At 49.1% G+C, this 21,195-nt stretch overlaps 1 protein-coding gene across 2 annotated transcripts in view; it reads left to right on the forward strand.

Moving 5' to 3' along the window:
• Nucleotides 1-21,195, forward strand: part of LOC139264718 (WD repeat-containing protein 48) — a 116,118-nt gene that overhangs the window by 93,890 nt on the left and 1,033 nt on the right. For both annotated transcript variants that reach the window (XM_070881671.1, XM_070881670.1), the window contains exons 16-18: nt 10,051-10,138; nt 12,725-12,801; nt 19,811-20,003. In XM_070881671.1, the coding sequence (XP_070737772.1) occupies nt 10,051-10,138; nt 12,725-12,801; nt 19,811-20,003 (358 nt within the window). The remainder of the gene's footprint in view (nt 1-10,050; nt 10,139-12,724; nt 12,802-19,810; nt 20,004-21,195) is intronic.

The following is a 21,195-nucleotide window of genomic DNA, read 5'->3' on the forward strand; positions in this document are numbered from 1 at the left end:
CCTTCTGGGTAAAATGAGGGGGTTTTCGTCCTCCCCTACATAATCCCCTATCTGACGCAGTCAGACACCACTCGAGTGTGTCAAAGTTCAGGGTGCTGAGAAAACCCAAGGTCTCCCAAATTGCCCAACTTTCCCCAGTTTAACTCTAAACTGATCCTGTCGATATATATCGTAATTCCTTTTAACGCGGTACAAAACACAGAATCCAACAGGTTACAATATACGACAGCAATATACATATATGTACTTAAGGTTACAGCAGCAATTGCACATTGAGTCTCATTTCAGTCTTAACCGTAAAACAAAGAAACCTGCCCTGCAAACTCCCCAGGGGCCATGTATGAAAACGCAGTCATCCCTGGGAATAACAAAACCGCCTAAGTGTCGCGGTCAAGCTTTGATTACACGCCTTGAATGTTTAGCAACGGCTCTTCTGTCTGTGTAGTAGCCTGAGGAACTGCTTTATTTTTATTTTTCTCCTGAGCTTACAGCTTTAAACTAGCAGATAAGCTACAATCAGGAGTTGGCCGATTACTAAGGCATGCGATCCCACCCGGATCCATGCAGGTATGTCTGCCCGTATTCCCAAATCCCACCATGCTGGGGGTTTAATCTGGGCAATCTCCCCTGCTAGAATTTCAGTTTTCTGCTCCATGGTGTCAAAATGTTTTTGAGACAAATCCACTGCCTGGAGGAGGGCTGTAAGTTTCTCAGGTAGTGAGGCAATGGGATAGCCAAACTGGGCGACATATTGTTGTAGGTGGCTGAGGTTGTTTTGTACCGTGAGGTGAATCGTGGAAGGTTCAGGGATGGGTGTGATTCTGGTGTGTGCCACTTGAACCTCTGCCCTGGGTTTAAAGCAAAAGCTGCTGTACGGTATTGGACACCACCTTCCCGGTCCGTGTTCATACCATTGGGCACTTGTGGTTACACAATATGTCCCACCGCCTACATATGCTACCTGTGGAGGCATGTGGTTAGGGGCCATTACCTCCATTGTGCAATTGATAGGCTCTGCCCCAGCAGTGCTGAACCCGCATTGTGGCCTTGCAAAAGCATTCAAGTGCTGGGGGCACAGGATTACCTGTGCTCCCCTGCTCCGACAACCCGAGAGGTCTGTACCTGTCACAGTGTGCTCCCATATTGTGACATAAGGTGGGACCTCTTGGAATCGAACATGCACCCCTCCACGAATGACTCCCACATTCTCCACTCGGTACAAGGGTGCTGGTCGTGGGGACGCCCCCAGCACGGGCATCCTGACCACCACACCCATGATGGTATGATTTGACTTTCCACAGTCCACCGATACGAAGTTGGAAAGGACTCAAAACATTATCATAAGGGTGCAGTGCTGCTACGTGCTGGTTGCTGATCCAGGAGGGGACCTGTCCCTGTCTCAGATCCTCGAGGTTACTCCGTCCCTCTCCCAGCAACCAGGCCCCATAGAGCACGCACACCTCATTTTGGGCGGCTTGATCGGAGGCGTATCTATCCTCCCGAATCAAGGCGTTTACAGCCCTGGCCTGTGCCTCCAATTGAGAGATAATCTCCTTTAAGTGAACTGTCATTGCCACCTCTTCGTGGAGCGCGGATCCCACTACGGTATTCTCGTCCCCCAGGATTTTGCGCAGCTGATTCTTTAACCCATTTATCTGGAGGGCCAGCTGTATGTTATCCAAACTGTTTATGGCGGACGCCCCGGTGTTAAACCCCGTGAAAATGTCATTTAAAGTGCCACGCCTCTGCCTGCCCGGTTCAGCCCTATCCCACTGTTTATACAAGTCTGTCACTTTGACATCCCCAAAGTCCAGTTCATAGAACCTCTGGAACATCTCCCGCAGAAGAGCCTGGTATAACAGCTCGGTTTCCCGGGGACACCACGTAGGTAGGTAGACTTCTGTCAGATTCAGCACCACTGATGCCACTGCGTAGTGTACCCCCTGATAAAGTAGTTTCTCGGTAGGGACCAACACTAAACATTCCCCGGCCCCCTGGTTGTTGTCGGGCACTCGTGTGGGACGGTGGGCTTGTCCGTGGGTGGGGGTTTTCTTTCCCGAACTACAAATTCGGTGGCGTTTACTGGTACCCGGGGATTGGGGGTCACACACGCCTCCCCGCTGCGATCCCATACCACCCCATCCCCGACATCCTGCCACCACCTATAGAAAGCAATGGAGACCCCCTCTGAACACACGCGAGTGGATCCCCACATACACAAATAAATTCCTTGATCGTACGCCCACCATTTCTCTCAGCACACCGTTACCCCGCCAGATGACCCCATGATGGTTCGGTAGGTATCATTATCCAGACGTTCCCAGTCCGAGTGTCCCTCTTGAGCTTTCTGAGCCATCACCACCGTCCCAGAGGTATGTCCCCTTGGCAAGTTAGGCATAACTTCCTGCCTTCTGTCACTCTCACTCTGGAAGTGGCCACAGTGATCTCCGGGCAGGGGATGGAGGCCTCTCCGTAGGTAAAGTCCTTATGGTTGGAGTACTTGGTGGAGTTCGATCCCAACCACCCAGGCCATCTCCCCTCGTGGGAGTAGGTGACCCGGCCATCCGCCGCTGGAGTCCCTTCTCCTGTGGTCACTGTCGGCGCTCTGCCCCCGGAGCATCCGGAAACCAGGGAGTCCTCGGTGTCCCCTCGGTGCCTGGTACAGATCATTCGCGATACCAGCATCACTAACGTCCAGTAGGGAGGTGTTGACATCTGAAAGGCAAGAAGAACATGGCCTTGCCTTGAGAGACCTCTCCAGGCTCAGCCCACTTAACATGTTCCGAACATAAAATGCTGTACCCAACCGTCACTGCCTTACATAAACACATATGCACACAACACAAAGTAACAAAACAGGAAGGGAAAATATATACACTGCCACCCGTCCCCGGGTGGCCAGGCTACATCCTGTCACTGTACAGGCGTCGTCGACCACTCGGCTGACCGTACCCTGGGGACCAGGATGTCCTCCGCTGATGGGCTCGTATAGTCCCCCTTAATGAGTCTTGTGCTGCCCTCCAAGGCCGTCCCGAGCCCCGGATAATCGGTGGGAGACCCTTGCTGGCGCAACAGAGCACCCTCCCTGTTGCCTTTCGCCTTCTCGGTCTGGGGCGGGGAGCTAAGTAAACAGGGGACCACGGCGCCCTGGGCTGTGGCACTCTGTCACTCCTCCTTACTGTTGGTGCAGAGTCCTACGTTATGGGCTGCAATGCTATCTCCTCCACATCTTGAGCTAGCCCCAGCTGATCCACCATGGGAGGTTCAGCTTCCCCTTGGACCTTGCTAATGGTAGAGCCTTTCTCCCTACTTCTGTTAGTGGGCTGGGAACCCCTACCCAGTGGTGGGATAGCCTTATTGGAGCAGTGAACCATCCCCGGCTGTAGAGCTTCGGGGCCCGCTGCCTCCTCCGGAGCCTCCAAATCCACCGGGGCCTGTTCTTCCCCCAGTGCCTGATTCCCTTCCCTTGCTCGTCCCCTCTGTTTTTTTACCTCTTTTGGGGTCAAACAATTTACACTGATTAATGTGATACCACTTCACCCGGCGAGGCAATTGTACCGCATAGACCATAGGGCTAGCCTTGTCGACTATGCTGTATGGTCCCATATACAGTGGTTCAAATAACCCGACCCGGGCGAAGCTTCTCACCATCACCTGGTCACCACCTCCCAATCATGGTGACTACGGGGTTCCAGCAGCAGCCGATTGGCACGGTGCTGTTTACCCATGTTGTTTGCCGCCTGCCAGTGAATCTGTTGAAGCTGTTCAAACAGATTCCTGACGAAGCGGTCCCAGTTCACCTCTCGAAGCTGCCCTTCAGTGAGAACCGGCGTCAACACCTGCACTGGGGTTTTCATGATCCGGCCCGTCATCAGCTCATGGAGTGAGTACCCTGTGCTCTTTGACTGACTGGCCCGGATTCCCATGAGGACCAACGGTAAGACCTCCACCCACTTGTTCGGTGAGTCTCCCGTCTCCTTGCGCAGCCTTTCCTTTTCTGAGGGTCTGGGTTGTTTGCAGCACAAACCAGACAGCCCGCACAGAAGTTGCGGACGTCTTCCCGGAGGCCTGGCCACCACCCTGCCTTTTCTACCTGTTGCCAGGTAGATTCCGGCCCAGGGTGTCCCGCACCTGGACCCTCATGGGCCAGCTGAAGGAATTCCCTCCGGTGTTGTGGCGGCACTACCCATTTGTCCCCTTTAAACAACATGCCTTCCCGCACAGCAATATCTGCAGCACTGTATGGGCCCTCCGCCTTTTCCCCCTTTTTGATAGCAGCCAAGGCAGCCTTCAGGATCGGATCCTGCATCTGGACTACTTTAAGGTCCGGGGCCGCAGCCACCCCTACGCTCCCTTGTGTCCCTGGCTTGCTTCTTGCTGCTGCTATCCTGCCTGCCTCGTATGGGTCCCATGGGCGACCTGTACGAGCACTTTCCCTTGTCAGCAGGTCTGCCTGCTGGTTACCTTCCCCCCGTGGCTCAGTTTTGGAGTGGGCCTTTACCTTATGGATATATACATCCCCGGTTTCTCCCACTGCAGCCACAATCTTTTCTAGCAGGGGTTTGGTCACAAGGGGCTTCCCATCCCCAGAGGTGTACCCCCGGCGTGACCAAATTGGCAGATACTCTGTACATGAATTGCAAGTGAACATGCTGTCCGAGCAAATCGTGTATGGGGTAGGGAATTCCTCGGGGTGTGTGACCACATACATCACCGCCGAGAGTTCCGCTCAGGGTGCATGGGAGTTTAAGAGCCAAGGCAATCCCCGCCTTGGGATCCCAAACTCCGCAGCCCGCGAGTCTTGTACCCGCGGACACTGAACTGGAGCCATCAACATAGATCTCGCGGCCTATGGGGTGTATCCCTGCCCAAATTCCAAAGTTGATGTCCCATACCCCCTCTACAGAGCATCTATGCGGCTGCCCTGGATAAATTAAATTTGCTGCGAGCCTGTCCCGTCCTTAATCCTCCCGTCCAACAGCATCTGCGTCAGGGTATGATGGTTGAGGAGTGTAATGAGGGATATTCCGGTAAAGATCTGAGCTCTCTTTACTGCCCAGTGGGTGGCAAGAAAGTGCCTCTCTCAATTGGAGTATCCCTTTTCTACCTCCGTGAGGACCCTGGAGGAGTACACCACTGGTCTCAGCTGACCGTTTCGCCCCTGGAGCAACACTGCACTTAAGCTGTCGCCACTGGCTGCCACCTCCAGGAAGAATTCCTCCCCCCCCATCAATTGCCCCGAGGGCTGGTGCTACCTGCAGGTCTCTCTTAAGACGGACAAATGCTGCCTCACAGCCCTCGTCCCATTCCCACTCGACTCACTTATATAGGAGTCTGAGCAGAGGGGCGGCAGTGGCTGCATAATCCTTGATGAAGTCCCTACAGTAGCCAGTGATTCCCAGGAAAGACCTTACCCCCGACACATCCCTAGGGACAGGGAGTTGCTGCACTGCCTTTCTTCTAGCCTCATCAATGGCCCTTTCTCCTGCCCTTATCGTCAGGCCCAGGAATTTTACCTCTCCTAGACCTATCTGGGCTTTCTTGGGGTTAACTTTAAAACCCCCTTCCTTCAGTAAGACCAGCAGTTCGGCCAGCAGTGGACAGTGTTCCTCACTGCTGTCTGTGAACAACAACAGGTCGTCCACATACTGGACCAGCTGGTGTTTATGGCTGAAGCCTTTTAAGCAGTTCGCCATGCATTGGTGAAAGATGCTGGGACTATTATGAAAGCCCTGTGGGAGGCAGCTCCATGTATACTGCTGTTCCCGGAAGGTGAAGGCAAACTTGTACTGGTCTTCTCTCCGTACAGGGATAGACCAGAACCCGTTGGATATGTCCAACACTGTGAACGTGGTTGCGGACGCAGGGATTTCCCCTATCAGATCCGCAACCGCCGCTACTGTGGGAGCACAAGCTGGGATGTTTTTATTGAGCACCCTATAATCCACCGTAGCCCTCCAAGAATTGTCCGGTTTCCTAACCGGCCAAAGCGGGGAGTTGACATGGGTGGCTATGGGACTCAAAACACCCTGCTCGACAAGCGAGCTTAAAGCTGTCTCCAAGTCTGCTTCTGCCTCTCTGGGAAAGCCATACTGCTTTTGCGGGCGGGACATGGGATCCCCATCTATTCTAACCTCCACTCCTGTGACTCTCCCACAGTCGTGTTTATGGGTGGCAAATGCTGCAAGATTTGCTTGCACATCGGCCCGGTACTTGGCCGGGGTGTTACCGACCAGAACCTCCAGGTCGTAACCCCCTTTTGGCTTCATTGTACACAGAGTCACTTTTCCCTGTTTCTTATCAATAACCATGACTTCTCCCCTCTGTTCCCGTGCCCACTGTGCCCCATAGACAGTGATTCCTCAAATCTACTAGGATCTGGCGAGCGATGATGAAATCAGCCCCGAAGATCCCTTTTCCCACCTGCTCCCAGTTCATCAGGACGCACTTCCATTGTGTTTGGAGTGCTCCTAAACGAACTGCGAGTGGGACTGAGAAAAACCCAGCCTTTTCATTACCTGTAAACCCAACTAGTTGATACGGCACCCCGTTTGATAGAGGTGAGGTTGCGGGGTCCTCCGAATGGACTATCGTGCTGGAAGCACCAGTGTCCAAAAGGTATGTACCCAATACACCCTCAACCTCCATCTTGACCCAGGGTCGTCCCCAGGGGTCGTATTCTATTGGGCACAGGTATGCAGGCTGGATCTGGGCTAGTCACGGCCTCTGTACTGGCAGGGTTGCTGGTGCTTCCCTGCCTGTTGCCGTGGCTACCTTCCCAGTCCCCTCCAGTGCTGTCCTCACTGCAGCTACTATCTCGTCCAGGGATGGTGAGGAGCTCCCTCCACTTCCCCCACTCTGGGCGGCTCCTGAAGAACTTCTCCCCCCATATCTCTTTACTGGGCTCCTGCAATCCCTTTTAAAATGCCAGCTTTCCCGCACCCGTGGCACACTCCCTCCTTATCAGACGAGCGGCCACCCTCCTGGTGCCATTCCCTTTTGGGAATCGAGTTGGGTTTTACTTCATTTACCCGACCTTTGGAGGTTTTCTCCTCCTCCCCTCCTCCATTCCGTTGGACCAGCGCCAGTTGCCTGACCACTGCTTCCTCGGTGAGGTTGGGGTCCCGGGAATCGAACCACAGTTCTGCCCTGGCCTTGAGCATCCTCAGCCAGCAGCCAGTCTGTACCGCGGAAAGATTTGCCCGGTCGAGGAGCTCCCCACAGGCTGCGTGGTATACCACCCACAGCCTGTCCGCAAACGCCTGCGGGGTTTCCCCTGCGAACTGTCTTGTCCTTTCGACCCGTTCGAAAGGACTGTCGTCATCAAAGCCCATAGCCTCAAGGACAGCCCTCTGGACCTCAGTAAATGTACGCTGTCCCCTCCGGCATTCTGCCGGTAGGGCCTGGTACAATTTTCTGTCCAGAGAGAAGAGCAGCAGCTTGGCTGTCTCTTCCTCGTCGCACCCATTAATTTCCCCTGCCTGCATCACCTCCATGAAGTGGATAGACGGGTCCCCACTGCGAGTGAGTTTAGCCAAATGGACCACCATGGCCCTGAGTGATTGAACTCCATGGGGAATAATAAAGTCGCTCTCCAGCGCTCCCCGACCTTGGCCACCTGCCTGTGGAGGACCATACTTGTGCTGCCTGCCCTTGTTCAGGATCTTTCTGCGCTGGTCCCTCTACCTCTGGCTGTCCCACCATACCTGGTGCAGCAGACAGTGCCTGGTCGCCTGATCCAGCCTTTAACTGACCCTCGGCTGGAGCCTCACATCCCTGCTGCCGAGCGGGACACATTGGTCCTGCCCCCAGCCCTGGGTATGCTACTACCTGCGTGCCCCGCTCCTCCTGGTACCCCACCGGACAAACCACCGGTGCCTCAGGAGGTGGTCAGGCGTCTCTTGCCTTTGGATTTTCCTCTACCCCCCCCAATACTCTCCTTTGTCCACTGTGGACCCTCCGGGTCCTATCAGGGCGACCATCCCCTTTGCCTGGAACAGAGCGTGGGTGAGAGTTTTAATCCTCTCCTGGCAGGGACAGTGATCTGCAAACTCACTGCTACTGGCCACTTTATAGGCTGCCTGTACGTCTTTTAATTTATTCTCTAGTTCCCAAATTTTCTGGGTGTACCGAGAGTTCTGTTCCCGGAGGGACCCCTCACTACCCTTGGCCTCAGTGACCTGACACTGAAGATAGTCCCGGCTATTTCGGAAGGTCTCCTCCAACTGCCTCTTCCCTTGCTGCTCCACAGCTAATTCGGCCAGCAGGTTGTCCCCAACCGCAGCCCGGATAGCAGAGAGCTCCTCTGATTTCTGAAGACTCTGTTCCAAGTCCTTCACCCGCTGGTCGAGCTTTCGGACTTGGCGGGTGAAGCAGATAAGCCAGATGGCCTTTTCCACCCTGCGGTTGTGGTCCTTCCCTGCTGTCCACTGGGCAGCAGCATCCACTGGGCGCTCTGCCCGAGTGAGGGCTTGCACCCAAGGTTTGGTGAGGTTCACCTTGCCAAAAATGTATGAGGAAATTCTCTCCTCCATTTTAGTTTCCTCTCATCACCTCATCTGTTATATTAATATCTCCTGTTTGCTTATGTCCTGCCGCGGTCACCATGTTCTGTAAGGGGTTTTCAGGGAGTGTTGTGCCTTGGGTGTCTCTCTCTGGGCTTCTGCCCTCACAGCTTATGCCTGGCCTGTGAGGTACCCTGAGTGCTGCAAGAGCATCCCTGGAGAGACTGTGTCCACAGCTTATGAAGGGGGTTTTGAGACTCGTGCGTCCCCACAGCTTATGCCTAGCCTGTGAGGCACCTCTGAGTGTCAAACACTCCTAACCCCTTCTTCCCTAGCCTGTGACACACAGTTGAGCGTTTTCGAGGCGCTCCTAGCTTCCCTTACACGGTTCTGACATAAGACTCACGATCAGGAGATGTAATACAATAGAACGGAGACAAGGTGATTCCAAGAGGAACTTCAGGCTTCCAATTTATTTGACAAGGTGTATTTCAACAAACAGCAATACACCAACAAAACAATCCCACTAAATGGACACAACGAAAATCTTTACACAAGTTTAGCAGTACAATGCCCAACCTCCCACCTTTCCTGGCCTAACTGAGTTGGGAGTTCTGGGGACCAGAGGTTATACTCACTACTGTGCCTTCTGCCGTCTAGTGGTTTGTTTCTTCTATCTTCAGTGTCTTCGGACACTGGTTTTCCTTCAGTGTCGAGGGTCTTGCTGGTTGTGGTTGTTGGATGACGAGGGCAGGGAACCAACCACACTACGTCAGAAACCCCTTTTTATAGCCAGATTATCCAGTCCGCCTCTCCTGCTGAAATCGATTCTTCCCATTGGTGGGCTTTGTGATTTTGAAAAATGCAGCAGTTTTAGATTATTGCGGGTTTTTTTCCACTGATGTTAACCTACTCCAGGTTTGAGTGGGTGTTGATTGCATTGGTCTCCTGTAGCCATTGTGTAGGCCCTTGGGTTGTTTTGGGTTCCCTGGTTTCTAAGGTCTGCATAATTTTCCTTCAATTCAGTTTTTCTAACCTACTCAAGGTTTGAGTAGGTGTTAATTGGGTTGGCCTCCTGTAGCCATTGTGTAGGTCCTTGGTTTGTTTTGGGTTCCCTAGTTTTCTGAAGATCTGCATAATTTCCTTCCATAGTGTAAACATGGGGAAGACAATAGTCTGATAATGGCTGAGTCAGTCCCAGTTTTCGAGCAAGTGCTCTCCCATTGGCTTGAAAGCCCCATGCTTCGGGCTGACTCTGTCTCACCATTGGCCCTCTGGTGTCCTCCCCCGTCCAATCACTGCTCTGCCAAGGTCAAACTGTTATCGGTTTCAATTCACAGCACAGACTGATCCCACAGTCCTTTTCCTTCTGGGTAAAATGAGGGGGTTTTCGTCCTCCCCTACACAGTACCTTTTTTTAATTTTCCTTTTTGCCCAAATTCTTGAATATTCTCGTTTCAAATCGGTCATCCACATGTGTTCTTTTTCCCCTTTTGTCTCTTCATTGAGCAAAGACAGTAGCATTTTATTAAATCCTTCTTTGCAGACTTCTGTGTCGGGATGCAGGGGGTGAAACTGAATCCATGCTTCTGAATGAAACTGTGCCTCAATGGGTTATCGACATCACTGTAGACGTAAGTACCTTACCCGATTCAATTCGCCCACCAGCACATAACCGACTAAGTGATGCAGCACATTCAAAACCGTTTCACTACAATTCATTGTTTAGTGATGCCTTATTAAACTAGCAGCCAGCCGCAAAAAGTGATTCATTCCAAATTCATCAAGCGTTCAGTAGCAGTACTGCTGAGCACACGACAAGAAATTGGAGCCCAGAATCTGAATGAAGGTTCCCTTGGGTTGTATAAACAGTAAAAGCTATTTTGTTTAGTTACCGTGGGTGTAAAAAAAAGTCTTCCAAAAAAAATAATTCACATCACAGCTTTTAAAGGAGCGTCCTGTTAAAACGCACAGATTTTCAGGATCATGGAAAGGCTCTCGATGGAATTCAGGCTTTTTGCAAGTTCGCTGGTTCCATGACACACACAGCCCTGGTGGCTGGGCTAGTTCTTCATGCTAGGCTTTTGACGGTGGAAGGCATCACAGCCCAACTAGATCCTGTCCTTGCCTTATGTTCATATGCATTCTGGCGGGGGTTACTGAGACCACACCTGGAGTACTGTGTATAGTTTTGGTCTCCTTATCCAAGGAAGGATATACTTGCCTTGGAGGCGGTGCAACAAAGGTTCACGAGATTGATTTCTGGGATGAGAGGGCTGTCTTATGATAGATTGTGTAGAATGGGCCTATACTCTCTGGGGTTTAGAAGAATGAGAGGTGACCTCATTGAAACATACAAGATTCTGCAGGGGATTGACGCTGAGAGGTTGTTTCCCCTGGCTGGAGAGTCTAGAACTAGGGGCCACAGTCTCAAGATAAGGGGCAGGCCATTTAAGACAGAGATGAGGAGGAATTGCTTCATTGAGAGGGTTGTGAATCTTTGGAATTTTCTGCCCCAGAGGGCTGTGGATGCTGCGTCTTTGAATATATTTAAGGCTGAGATAGATAGTCTAGGGGAATCGAGGGATATGGAGATCGGGCGGGAAAGTGTTGAGGTTGATGATCAGCCATGATCTTATTGAATGGCGGTGCAGGCTCGAGGGGCCGTATGGGCTAAACCTCCTATTTCTTAAGTTCTTAAAGCAATCACAACCAGCGATACTAGCTGACTTGGGGGGGTTTAACATAGAAACATAGAAAATAGATGCAGGAGTAGGCCATTTGGCCCTTCGAGCCTGCACCGCCATTCAATAAGATCATGGCTGATCATTCCCTCAGTACCCCTTTCCTGCTTTCTCTCCATACCCCTTGATCTCTTTAGACGTAAGGGCCATATCTAACTCCCTCTTGAATATATCCAATGAACTGGCATCAACAACTCTCTGCGGCAGGGAATTCCACAGGTTAACAACTCTGAGTGAAGAAGTTTCTCCTTACCTCAGTCCTAAATGGCTTACCCCTTATCGTAAGACTATGTCCCCTGGTTCTGGACTTCCCCAACATCAGGAACATTCTTCCCGCATCTAACCTGTCCAGTCCCGTCAGAATCTTATATGTTTCTATGAGATCCCCTCTCATCCTTCTAAACGCCAGTGAATAAAGGCCCAGTTGATCCAGTCTCTCCTCATGTCAGTCCAGCCATCCCTGGAATCAGTCTGGTCAACCTTCGCTGCACTCCCTCAATAGCAAGAACGTCCTTCCTCAGATTGGGAGATCAAAACTGAACACAATATTCCAAGTGAGGACTCGCCAAGGCCCTGTACAACTGTAGTAAGACCTCCCTGCTCCTATACTCAAATCCCCTAGCTATGAAGGCCAACATACCATTTGCCTTCTTCACCGCCTGCTGTACCTGCATGCCAACTTTCAACAGTTATTGCACTTTTTTGCCAGTTCGTACAGAGGCAAATTGCAATATTGCAGATGCTGCTTAAGCGGAGCTCCACTAACTCAACTTAGATTGGGGAGTCAAACCTGGCATCATCTTGGTCTGTATTGTTCAGTATTTGACTGCCTTACCTGTAGGGGGCAGGAGAGTGCCATGTGCACTAGTGTGCCATGTGCCATCGTCAACCCTTTGCCAAGATTAACTGTCATCATCTCAACCTTCAATTGATCGTCACCTCAAAGCCGTCTCTTTTGCAAGGAGATTGAACCCAATTTTACTGTTTAACTTTTCCTAGTTCCTTGTGTCTCTGGTACCTGGCATCATCATGGTTCCTCGCCTCGGTTCCCTCTCAAAGGCAGTAACATCCTTCCTGTAATTTAGGTAACCAGAATTCTGTACATTTCTGGTCTTGTGCAACCTTTGCTTTTTTTCTTTTCCCCCCCCTCCACCCCCATTTCATTCATTAATTTTTAAAAACCTGTTGCCTGAGATGGTGTCATGCTTTTATTTCTCATTTTAAAAATAGAATGATGCAGAGTCTCTTGCACAGCAGCCAAGATAATATGATGGAAAATCAGGTTGTGCTGATTTTGAACGGGAATCACCAACAATAGAGGAATACAACTTGTTAAACACACGCGGTCCAGTAAATAATTCTTATGGCATGTCTGACTGCTTTGTTTACTTTTAGTTTCTTGCTCCAGATTTCCTTGTGCTTATTATGGTGTGGACTTTCTACGCCACTCTTATTTTTCTTGCTCTTCCTTTGCAGAAAAACATGCCCAAGTTCAACAAAATCCCGTTCTACCTCCAGCCCCATTCTTCTTCAGGAGCAAAGACGCTTAAGAAGTAAGTAGACTTAAAGAGCTCTTCAGAATGATATTCATTTCCCCGAAGCAGATAATTTGCCCCAGCTTTAGAGCGGAGAACAACTACCTGTTTTTTGTTTCCTCTACATCTTTGGATCTTTTGTTCTTTGGACCTCAGTTAGATCAGAGAGAATGTGCAAATGCGGTTTAAGACTGTTGGGTTCGCGCAGTGAGCATTGTGTTTAAGGTATCAAAGGGCTGCGTTTTGAAAAGTAATACTACACTGATTGGAAATCTGGTGTTGTATAACGACCTGCTGAACTCGATCCTATTTTATTTAGTCTTTCAGTGTTTAATGTGACTATTATAAAGTAATTCAGGACATCAATTCACTTTGGATCGGGGCGGAGGAGAGGCGAGGGTTCGGGGCCCAGAAGAGGCGAGGGTTCGGGGCCCAGAGGAGGCAAGGGCCCAGGGGCAACACGGGCCAGCCCACACTGTGATCTATGGACAGTAGGAGTATGTGTGCGCACTAGGTCCATGCAGCAGAGCTTGGTCTCCAGTCCCTTGCCACTGCATCAAGACTTAGTTCTGTCTCTATCGAGCCCATGCTGGTGTGCAACGGACACCCCACGTTAAAAGAATCCATGCACAGGCATCTTCCACCCTTCAAGATATAGTTCGGGACCTGGAATATCAGGTCCTTCATTGAAACACCTGTGAACTCATCCCTTTTTGGTGTGGAAGTGGGTCATCCTTGATACAAGGGACTACCTAATGCTACTATTATAAAGTAATTGCGGGGGGGGGAACTGCTTACAAAAGATTACCTGACAGTTTTTCCTTTAAAAGTGTTCATTGTCGTCATGCTTTGCATTGCTCTGGTGCTACTCTGTGCTGCTATCAGCAGGTAGTTCAGTGTCTTCAAAAGATCCTGGCAAACAGTGTTTTTGAAGCCTTGGAGAATCCTTGGTTAGAAAGGACTTTCTGGAGCGAGACATCGCCATCAGTCATGCTCCATCCCGAGTCCATGGATGACCATTCTCTCATGGAATAAAAACAGAGATTGCTGAAAATCTCAGCGGGTCAGGCAGCATCTGTGGAGAGAAAAACAGAGTTAACGTTTTGGGTTGACGACCCTTCGTTAGAACTGCTGAATGTTCGAAAAGAACACATTCTTAAGCACTGAAAGGGGAAGAAAGAATAAAAGGGAAGGTCTGTTATAGGGTGGAAGGAAGGAGAGATTAGAGAAACAAAAGGGATGATGGACTGAATTGAAATGGTAATGACAGAAGTTAGAAAAAGGTTAATCTGGATAGAGTGTGAATGGCAGAGTAATGACCAGCTGCCATTAGAGACAAAGAGGGAAAAAAAACATAAGATGAGGGGGTGGGGGGGGGTGGTGTAAGTGTGTAGAAAGGGAGCCAAAGATGGCCAGAGGTTATGCTCTGAAATTGTTGAACTCTATGTTGAGTCCAGAAGGCCATTCTCTCATGGGCTCTGTTTCCCATCACCAACACCCTGTGATCTCCCATTTTAAGGGCCACTAACTTTCTTCCCTGAGCGCCCTTTAAAACAAAATCAGACTATTAATATGTCTTGATTCTCAATCATCCCTGTAAAGACCTGTATGATTGTGGAGTTTTTGTATTTCTGATGTTTTATAAAATCTATTTATTTCACAAAACATCACTGCCTGGTGGCTGTGCTGGTAGTACATGGAGTTTGTGCAACTCACAAGTGCTACCGCTGTAAAAGCTAGAAATGAGAGGCAAGAAAAAGGTTATTAAACCTATTGTACATCTTTGCGGCCATTCGCCTGTATGATTGAAAATGTATCTGAAGACGAAATCAGCACCCCAGTTGCATAGCATTGTGTCGTAAGAAAGTCCCATTCTCAACCAGGTTATCTGGAGGAGTCAAGCTTCTACTCCAGAACACAGACTGGCATGATGAGCTATACTGACCTTCTGTCTCTAATGGTGACTACTGTCACCAGTTAATATCAAATGAGGGATCCAAGTACATAGTTCAATAAAATGTCATGAACAGGTACAGAAAATAATCAAAAAGGCTAATGGATAACGGGCCTTTATATCTAGAGGACTAGAATACAAGGGAGTAGAAGTTATGCTGCAGCTATACAAAGCCCTGGTGTTAGACCACACCTGGAGTACTGTGAGCAGTTCTGGGCACCACACCTCAAGAAGAATAAGAACATAAGAATTAGGAACAGGAGTAGGCCATCTAGCCCCTCGAGCCTGCTCCGCCATTCAATAAGATCATGGCTGATCTGGCCGTGGACTCAGCTCCACTTACCCGCCCGCTCCCCGTAATCCTTAATTCCCTATTGGTTAAAAATCTATATATCTGTGATTTGAATACATTCAATGAGCTAGCCTCAACTGCTTCCTTGGGCAGAGAATTCCACAGATTCACAACTCTCTGGGAGAAGAAATTCCTTCTCAACTCGGTTTTAAATTGGCTCCCCCGTATTTTGAGGCTGTGCCCCCTAGTTCTAGTCTCCCCGACCAGTGGAAACAACCTCTCTGCCTCTATCTTGTCTATCCCTTTCATTATTGTAAATGTTTCTATAAGATCACCCCTCATCCTTCTGAACTCCGAGTAAAGACCCAGTCTACTCAATCTATCATCATAAGGTAACCCCCTCATCTCCGGAATCAGCCTAGTGAATCGTCTCTGTACCCCCTCCAAAGCCAGTATATCCTTCCTTAAGTAAGGTGACCAAAACTGCACGCAGTACTCCAGGTGCGGCCTTACCAATACCCTATACAGTTGCAGAAGGACCTCCCTGCTTTTGTACTCCATCCCTCTCGCAATGAAGGCCAACATTCCATTCGCCTTCCTGATTACTGCTGCACCTGCAAACTAACTTTTTGGGATTCATGCACAAGGACCCCCAGGTCCCTCTGCACCGCAGCATGTTGTAATTTCTCCCCATTCAAATAATATTCCCTTTTACTGTTTTTTTTCCCCAATATATTGGCCTTGGAAGGAGTGAAGTGTAGGTTTGCCAGAATACTACCTGGACTTCAAGGGTTAAATTACAAGGAGAGATTACACAAATTAGGGTCGTATCCCCTAGAATTTAAACGGTTAAGGGGTAATCTGATCGAATTTTCAAGTTATTTAGGGAACAGATAGGGTAGATAGAGATAAGTTATCTCTGCTGGCTGGGGAGTCTATGTGGGCATAGTCTAAAAATTCGAGCCAGACCTTTCAGGAGTTGAAATTAGGAAACACTTCTACACACAAAGGGCCCAAGTTTCCACATGATAAAAAACAGGCGCCCCTCCGAGCTGGGCGCCCGTTTTTCGCGCCTAAAACGGCGCCGGAAAAAAAACGAGCGATTCTGGAGCGTTCTGCAGCTCCTTGTCTGCTTGGCGCGGCGCCCAGGGGGGGCGGAGTCTACACTCGCGCCGATTTTGTAAGTGGGAGGGGGCGGGTACTATTTAAATTAGTTTTTTTCCTACCGGCACCGCTGCACGTGCTCGTTGGAGCGTTCGCGCATGCTCAGTGTGAAAAAAACATTGGCACTCGGCCATTTTTGTAGTTCTTTGTAGCTGTTTAGTTTTTGAACATTTTTTAATAAGTACATTGCCATCAGCACAGAGGCTTCTTGTAGCAGTGAGAAGGGTGCAGGAAGCCTCAAAGTTGAGGCAGCCGTTTCCTGACGACCTCCCCCTTTTGCCGTCGGGAAATGGCTCCTCAATTTCTGAGGCTTCCTGCAGCCTTTTCTCTTTCCTGCCAGCCGTCTGGAACGGCTCCATTCCCGCCCCCCCGGCGTTCGGTTGGCTCCCGCCTGCCCGCCCGCGTTCGGTCGGCTCTCTCCCTCCCGCGTTCGTCGGCTCCCTCCCCCCCCCCCCCCCCCCCTCGCGTTCGTTGGCTCCCTTCTCTTTTCCCCCCCCCCCCCCCGCCGCGTTCGGTCGACTCCCTCCTCCCCCCCCGCCCGCGTTCGGTCGGCTCCCTCGTTTTGTACGGCTTGCTGCACCATTCTTCCTGGCTGAAGCACTTTTACACAGGTAGGAAGATGGTTTATTTAATCTTTTCTTTGCTTATAAATGATATTTCAGGTTGGATTTATTTGTATAAGTATAAATAAGGATTGATTGTAGAATTTAATGAGTTCCCTTTTCCCCCCCCCCCACCTCGTTCTGGACGCCTGATTTGTAACCTGCGCCTGATTTTTTAATGTGTAGAACAGGTTTTTTCAGTTCTACAAAAATCTTCACTTGCTCCATTCTACTTTAGTTTGGAGTACATTTTCACTGTGGAAACTTTCAAATCAGGCGTCAGTGGCCGGACACGCCCCCTTTTGAAGAAAAAATTCTGTTCCAAAGTAGAACTGTTCTACCTGACTAGAACTGCAGAAAAAAAAATGTGGAGAATTGAGAATTCTAAGATAGTCCGTTCTCCACCAGTTGCTCCTAAAAAAATCAGGTGCAAATCATGTGGAAACTTGGGCCCAAAGGGTTGGTAGAATTTATAACTCCCTTCTGCAAATGGCAGTTGATGCTAGATCAATTTTAAATCTGAGATTGATAGATTTTTGTTAACCAAAGGTATTAAGGGATATGGGCCGAAGGCGGGTATATGGAGTTAGGTCGCAGATCAGCCACGATCTCATTGAATGGCGAACAAGCTCAATGACCACCTCCCTTTAGTGTGTTCCTATTATTGTACTGGTCCAGTTTTTGACTACTTCAGCATATGCTATTGCAGTCTGCTTTCATTTATAAGAAGCCTTTTCAGGCCTTCAAAGGGCCAGTTTTCGGAGTGTGGGAACTGGAGCAGGCCATTCGGCTCGTCACACCTGCTTCAGTGTTTTGTTAGCCATGGTGGCCCCTTGTTTAATTCTAATTGTCCTCCTTTTCTACTATGCGTTCCTTCCCAAGTAAATATCTATCACCCTTTTAAACATCTCAGTAAGTCCTGTACCCACGGCTAGCTGGGCTAGTACCTTTCACATTCTCACAGCCCTCTGTGAGGATTTTATTTTTCTGAACCCGCTCTAATATAAATTAAATTTTTTTTTAAATGTTGTTCTTGGGGAAGCGGACATTGCCGGCAAAACCACATTTATTGCCCAATCTTAGTTGCCGCGAGAAGGCGGTTAAGCCTTCTGCTTGAACTACTGGCTGTTTTAACAACTGAATGGCTTGCTAGGGCACATCAGAGGAGATTAAGAGTCAATCATGTATAAATTAAATCCAGGTAACGGGCTTATAACGGCCAATAAATATTAACTCCGATATATCTGCAACTGTTGTAAGTAAACCCAAACTGCTAATTCTGATTCCAGCGACCCAAAGCAGCACCTATGCACTCCTGTGCTTATAACATTTCTCGCGTAAATGTAATCCTGATCCCAAGAACAAAATGTTCTCAATAATCGGCTTCTTGTGCTCAGCTCACAAAATACAAGCAGTGCTTTGCCAAGTTCCACCTGGAAAGAGCAGCAGCAATTTATAAATACAATCAGGTTTATGTCTGTGTTGTTCGTTTGATTTGAATTTCAAAACCAGTGGTGTAGTTTGAGATTTGCAAATGGATCAGTTTAATCTGAAAGCTTCTAATAATCCTGACCTGAATTATGAACCTTTGGCCAACTTGATTCTGTATTTCTCTGCAGCTTCGTGGCATCTTGGCTTTATTTCTTCCCTAGCTGTGAGCCACGCTGGCAAGGCATAGTTTATTGCCCCTTCCCAGCTGCCGACAATCTACTTCCTCTGCCGCTGCTGTGCGCTGTAAACGAGAGTGACTGTGATGAGTGTTTGTTCTGCATTGCTGTAAATAAATATTGTTCCATATTTTGTTTGATGTCAGAAATGAATACAGCTGTTAAACACACCATCAATCTTAAGACATAAATGTGACAGTTTAAAAAAAAAACTGGCAGATGTAGTATAATGTAGATAAATGTGAGGTTATCCACTTTGGTGGTAAAAAGAGGGAGGTAGAATATTATCTGAATGGTGACAGATAGGGGAGGTGCAAGACACCTGGGTGTCATGGTACATCAGTCATTGGAAGTTGGCATACAGGTACAGCAGGCGGTGAAGAAAGCAAATGGCATGTTGGCCTTCATAGAGAGAGGATTTGAGTATAGGAGCAGGGAAGTCTTACTGCAGTTGTACAGGGCCTTGGTGAGGCCTCACCTTGAATATTGTGTACAGTTTTGGTCTCCTAATCTGAGGAAGGACATTCTTGCTATTGAGGGAGTGCAGCGAAGGTTCACCAGACTGATTCCCGGGATGGCAGGACTGACATATGAAGCAAGACTGGATCGACTGGGCCTGTATTCATTGGAGTTTAGAAGGATGCGAGGGGATCTCATAGAAACTTAACATTCTGACGGGACTGGACAGGTTAGATGCAGGAAGAATGTTCCCGATGTTGGGAAAGTCCAGAACCAGGGGTCACAATCTAAGGATAAGGGGTAAGCCAATTAGGACCGAGATGAAGAGAAACTTCTTCACTCAGAGAATTGTGAACCTGTGGAATTCTCTACCACAGAAAGTTCTTGAGGCCAGTTCGTTAGATATATTCAAGAGGGAGTTAGATGTGGCCCTTATGGCCAAAGGGATCAGGGGGTATGGAGAGAAAGCAGGAATGGGGTACTGAAGTTGCATGATCAGCCATGATCATATTGAATGGTGGTGCAGTCTCGAAGGGCCGAATGGCCTACTCCTGCACCTACTTTCTATGTTTCTGTGTTAAATAAAAATGAAATTCTGAAATGGCAGCAGCTCCCTCAGCATCTGAAATTTAAAAAGTGGGTTAAAAGTTTTGATTGGGGGTCTGTTGTTGGGGCGGAGGCATAAAATATTCAATGTTTCTCTTTCTAAGATGCTGACTGGCCTGCTGTGAATTCAGTGTGTTTTTTATTTGATTTCCAGCACCTGTGACCTTTTTGTCGCTTCACTTGATTGCTTAATATGTAGAGCTCTGCCTCCCAACAGCATTCAGAGCACCACACTGCAGTCGTGCTTACTGAATCTCCTTACCAACTTCTAACCATTTTCCAGAGATCGTTTGTCAGCCAGTGACATGCTGCAGGTTCGAAAAGTGATGGAGCATGTTTACGAGAAGATCATCAACCTAGACAACGAATCGCAAACGACCAGCTCCTCAAACAATGAGAAACCCGGAGAGCAGGACAAAGAAGAAGATATTGCGGTGCTGGCAGAGGAGAAGATTGAACTACTTTGTCAAGATCAGGTTAGCTTGATCCCTAATCTGTACTCCGTTAGTTCATCTCAGCCAAGACAATAGTCGGGGTGCTACGAGGTATCAGCCTTGACTTAGTGGTAGCACTTTTGCCTCCGAGTCAGAAGGTCATGGTTTCGAGACCCACTCCAGATACCTGAGCATATAATGTAGGCTGACGCTGCATAGCAGTACTGCTGCACTTTCGGAGGTGCCAACTTTCGGAAAGTTCACGATTGGCTTCCGGGAGTTGTTAAACCGAGACCCCATCTGCCCTCTCGGCTGGACATAAAAGATCCATGGCACTATTTGAAGAGCAGGGGAGTTATCCCCGGTGTCCTGGCCAATAATGATCCCTCAGCCAACACCTAAACCAAAGAGTGCTATATTGTCAAAGGTGCTCTCCTGTGGATGAGAATTCCCATCTGCCTGCTTCTGTGGATCAGATGGAAGTTAAAGATCCCAGGGCCCTATTCAGAGAGGAATATTGGCCTCTCTTCTGTCATCAAAAAAAGGCAGAATCATTGATCATTCCTCCTGGTGTTAATGGGATGTTGGCACAAAATAGTTGCCATGTTTGCTTGCATGTCTTCACAGCTCAAGAGTAATTCATGGTGTAAAGTGCTTTGAGATGTTTATTTTGCAAGGGTGCTACATAAAAGCAGTACTATTATTTCCTCATAAGAGGTTGTGAGCATACAACTATTTTGTGTAGGACCATAAATCAGGTGCCCCCTTATTAATGGGGGGCACTAAAACCGACAATTAAACCAATTAACTTTTAACAAGGAACATACATCAAATCAAAATTTGGTTGCCAGGGGTTATGATGCACTCCAGTTCCTCCGGCGCCCACCTCTCACGGAAGGCCGCGAGCGTACCGGTGGACACCGCGTGCTCCATCTCCAGGGACACCCTGGCTCGGATGTAACCACGGAAGAGAGGCAGGCAGTCGGGCTGAACGACCGCCCGCTGCCTGGACCTGTTCATGGCCCCCTTGGCCATGCCCAGGAGCAGTCCTACGAGGAGGCCTTCCGACCTACCCGCTCCCCTCCGCACAGGGTGCCCAAAGATCAGGAGTATGGGACTGAAGTGCAGCCAGAACTTGAGGAGCAGCCCCTTCAAATAATAGGAAAGGGGCTGCAACCTGACACAATGTACCTAAACCTGGAACACGGACTCCTCCAGACCACAGAAATTGCAA

The sequence above is a fragment of the Pristiophorus japonicus genome, chromosome 5 (assembly GCF_044704955.1).
Source record: "Pristiophorus japonicus isolate sPriJap1 chromosome 5, sPriJap1.hap1, whole genome shotgun sequence".
Taxonomy (NCBI): Eukaryota; Metazoa; Chordata; class Chondrichthyes; family Pristiophoridae; genus Pristiophorus; species Pristiophorus japonicus.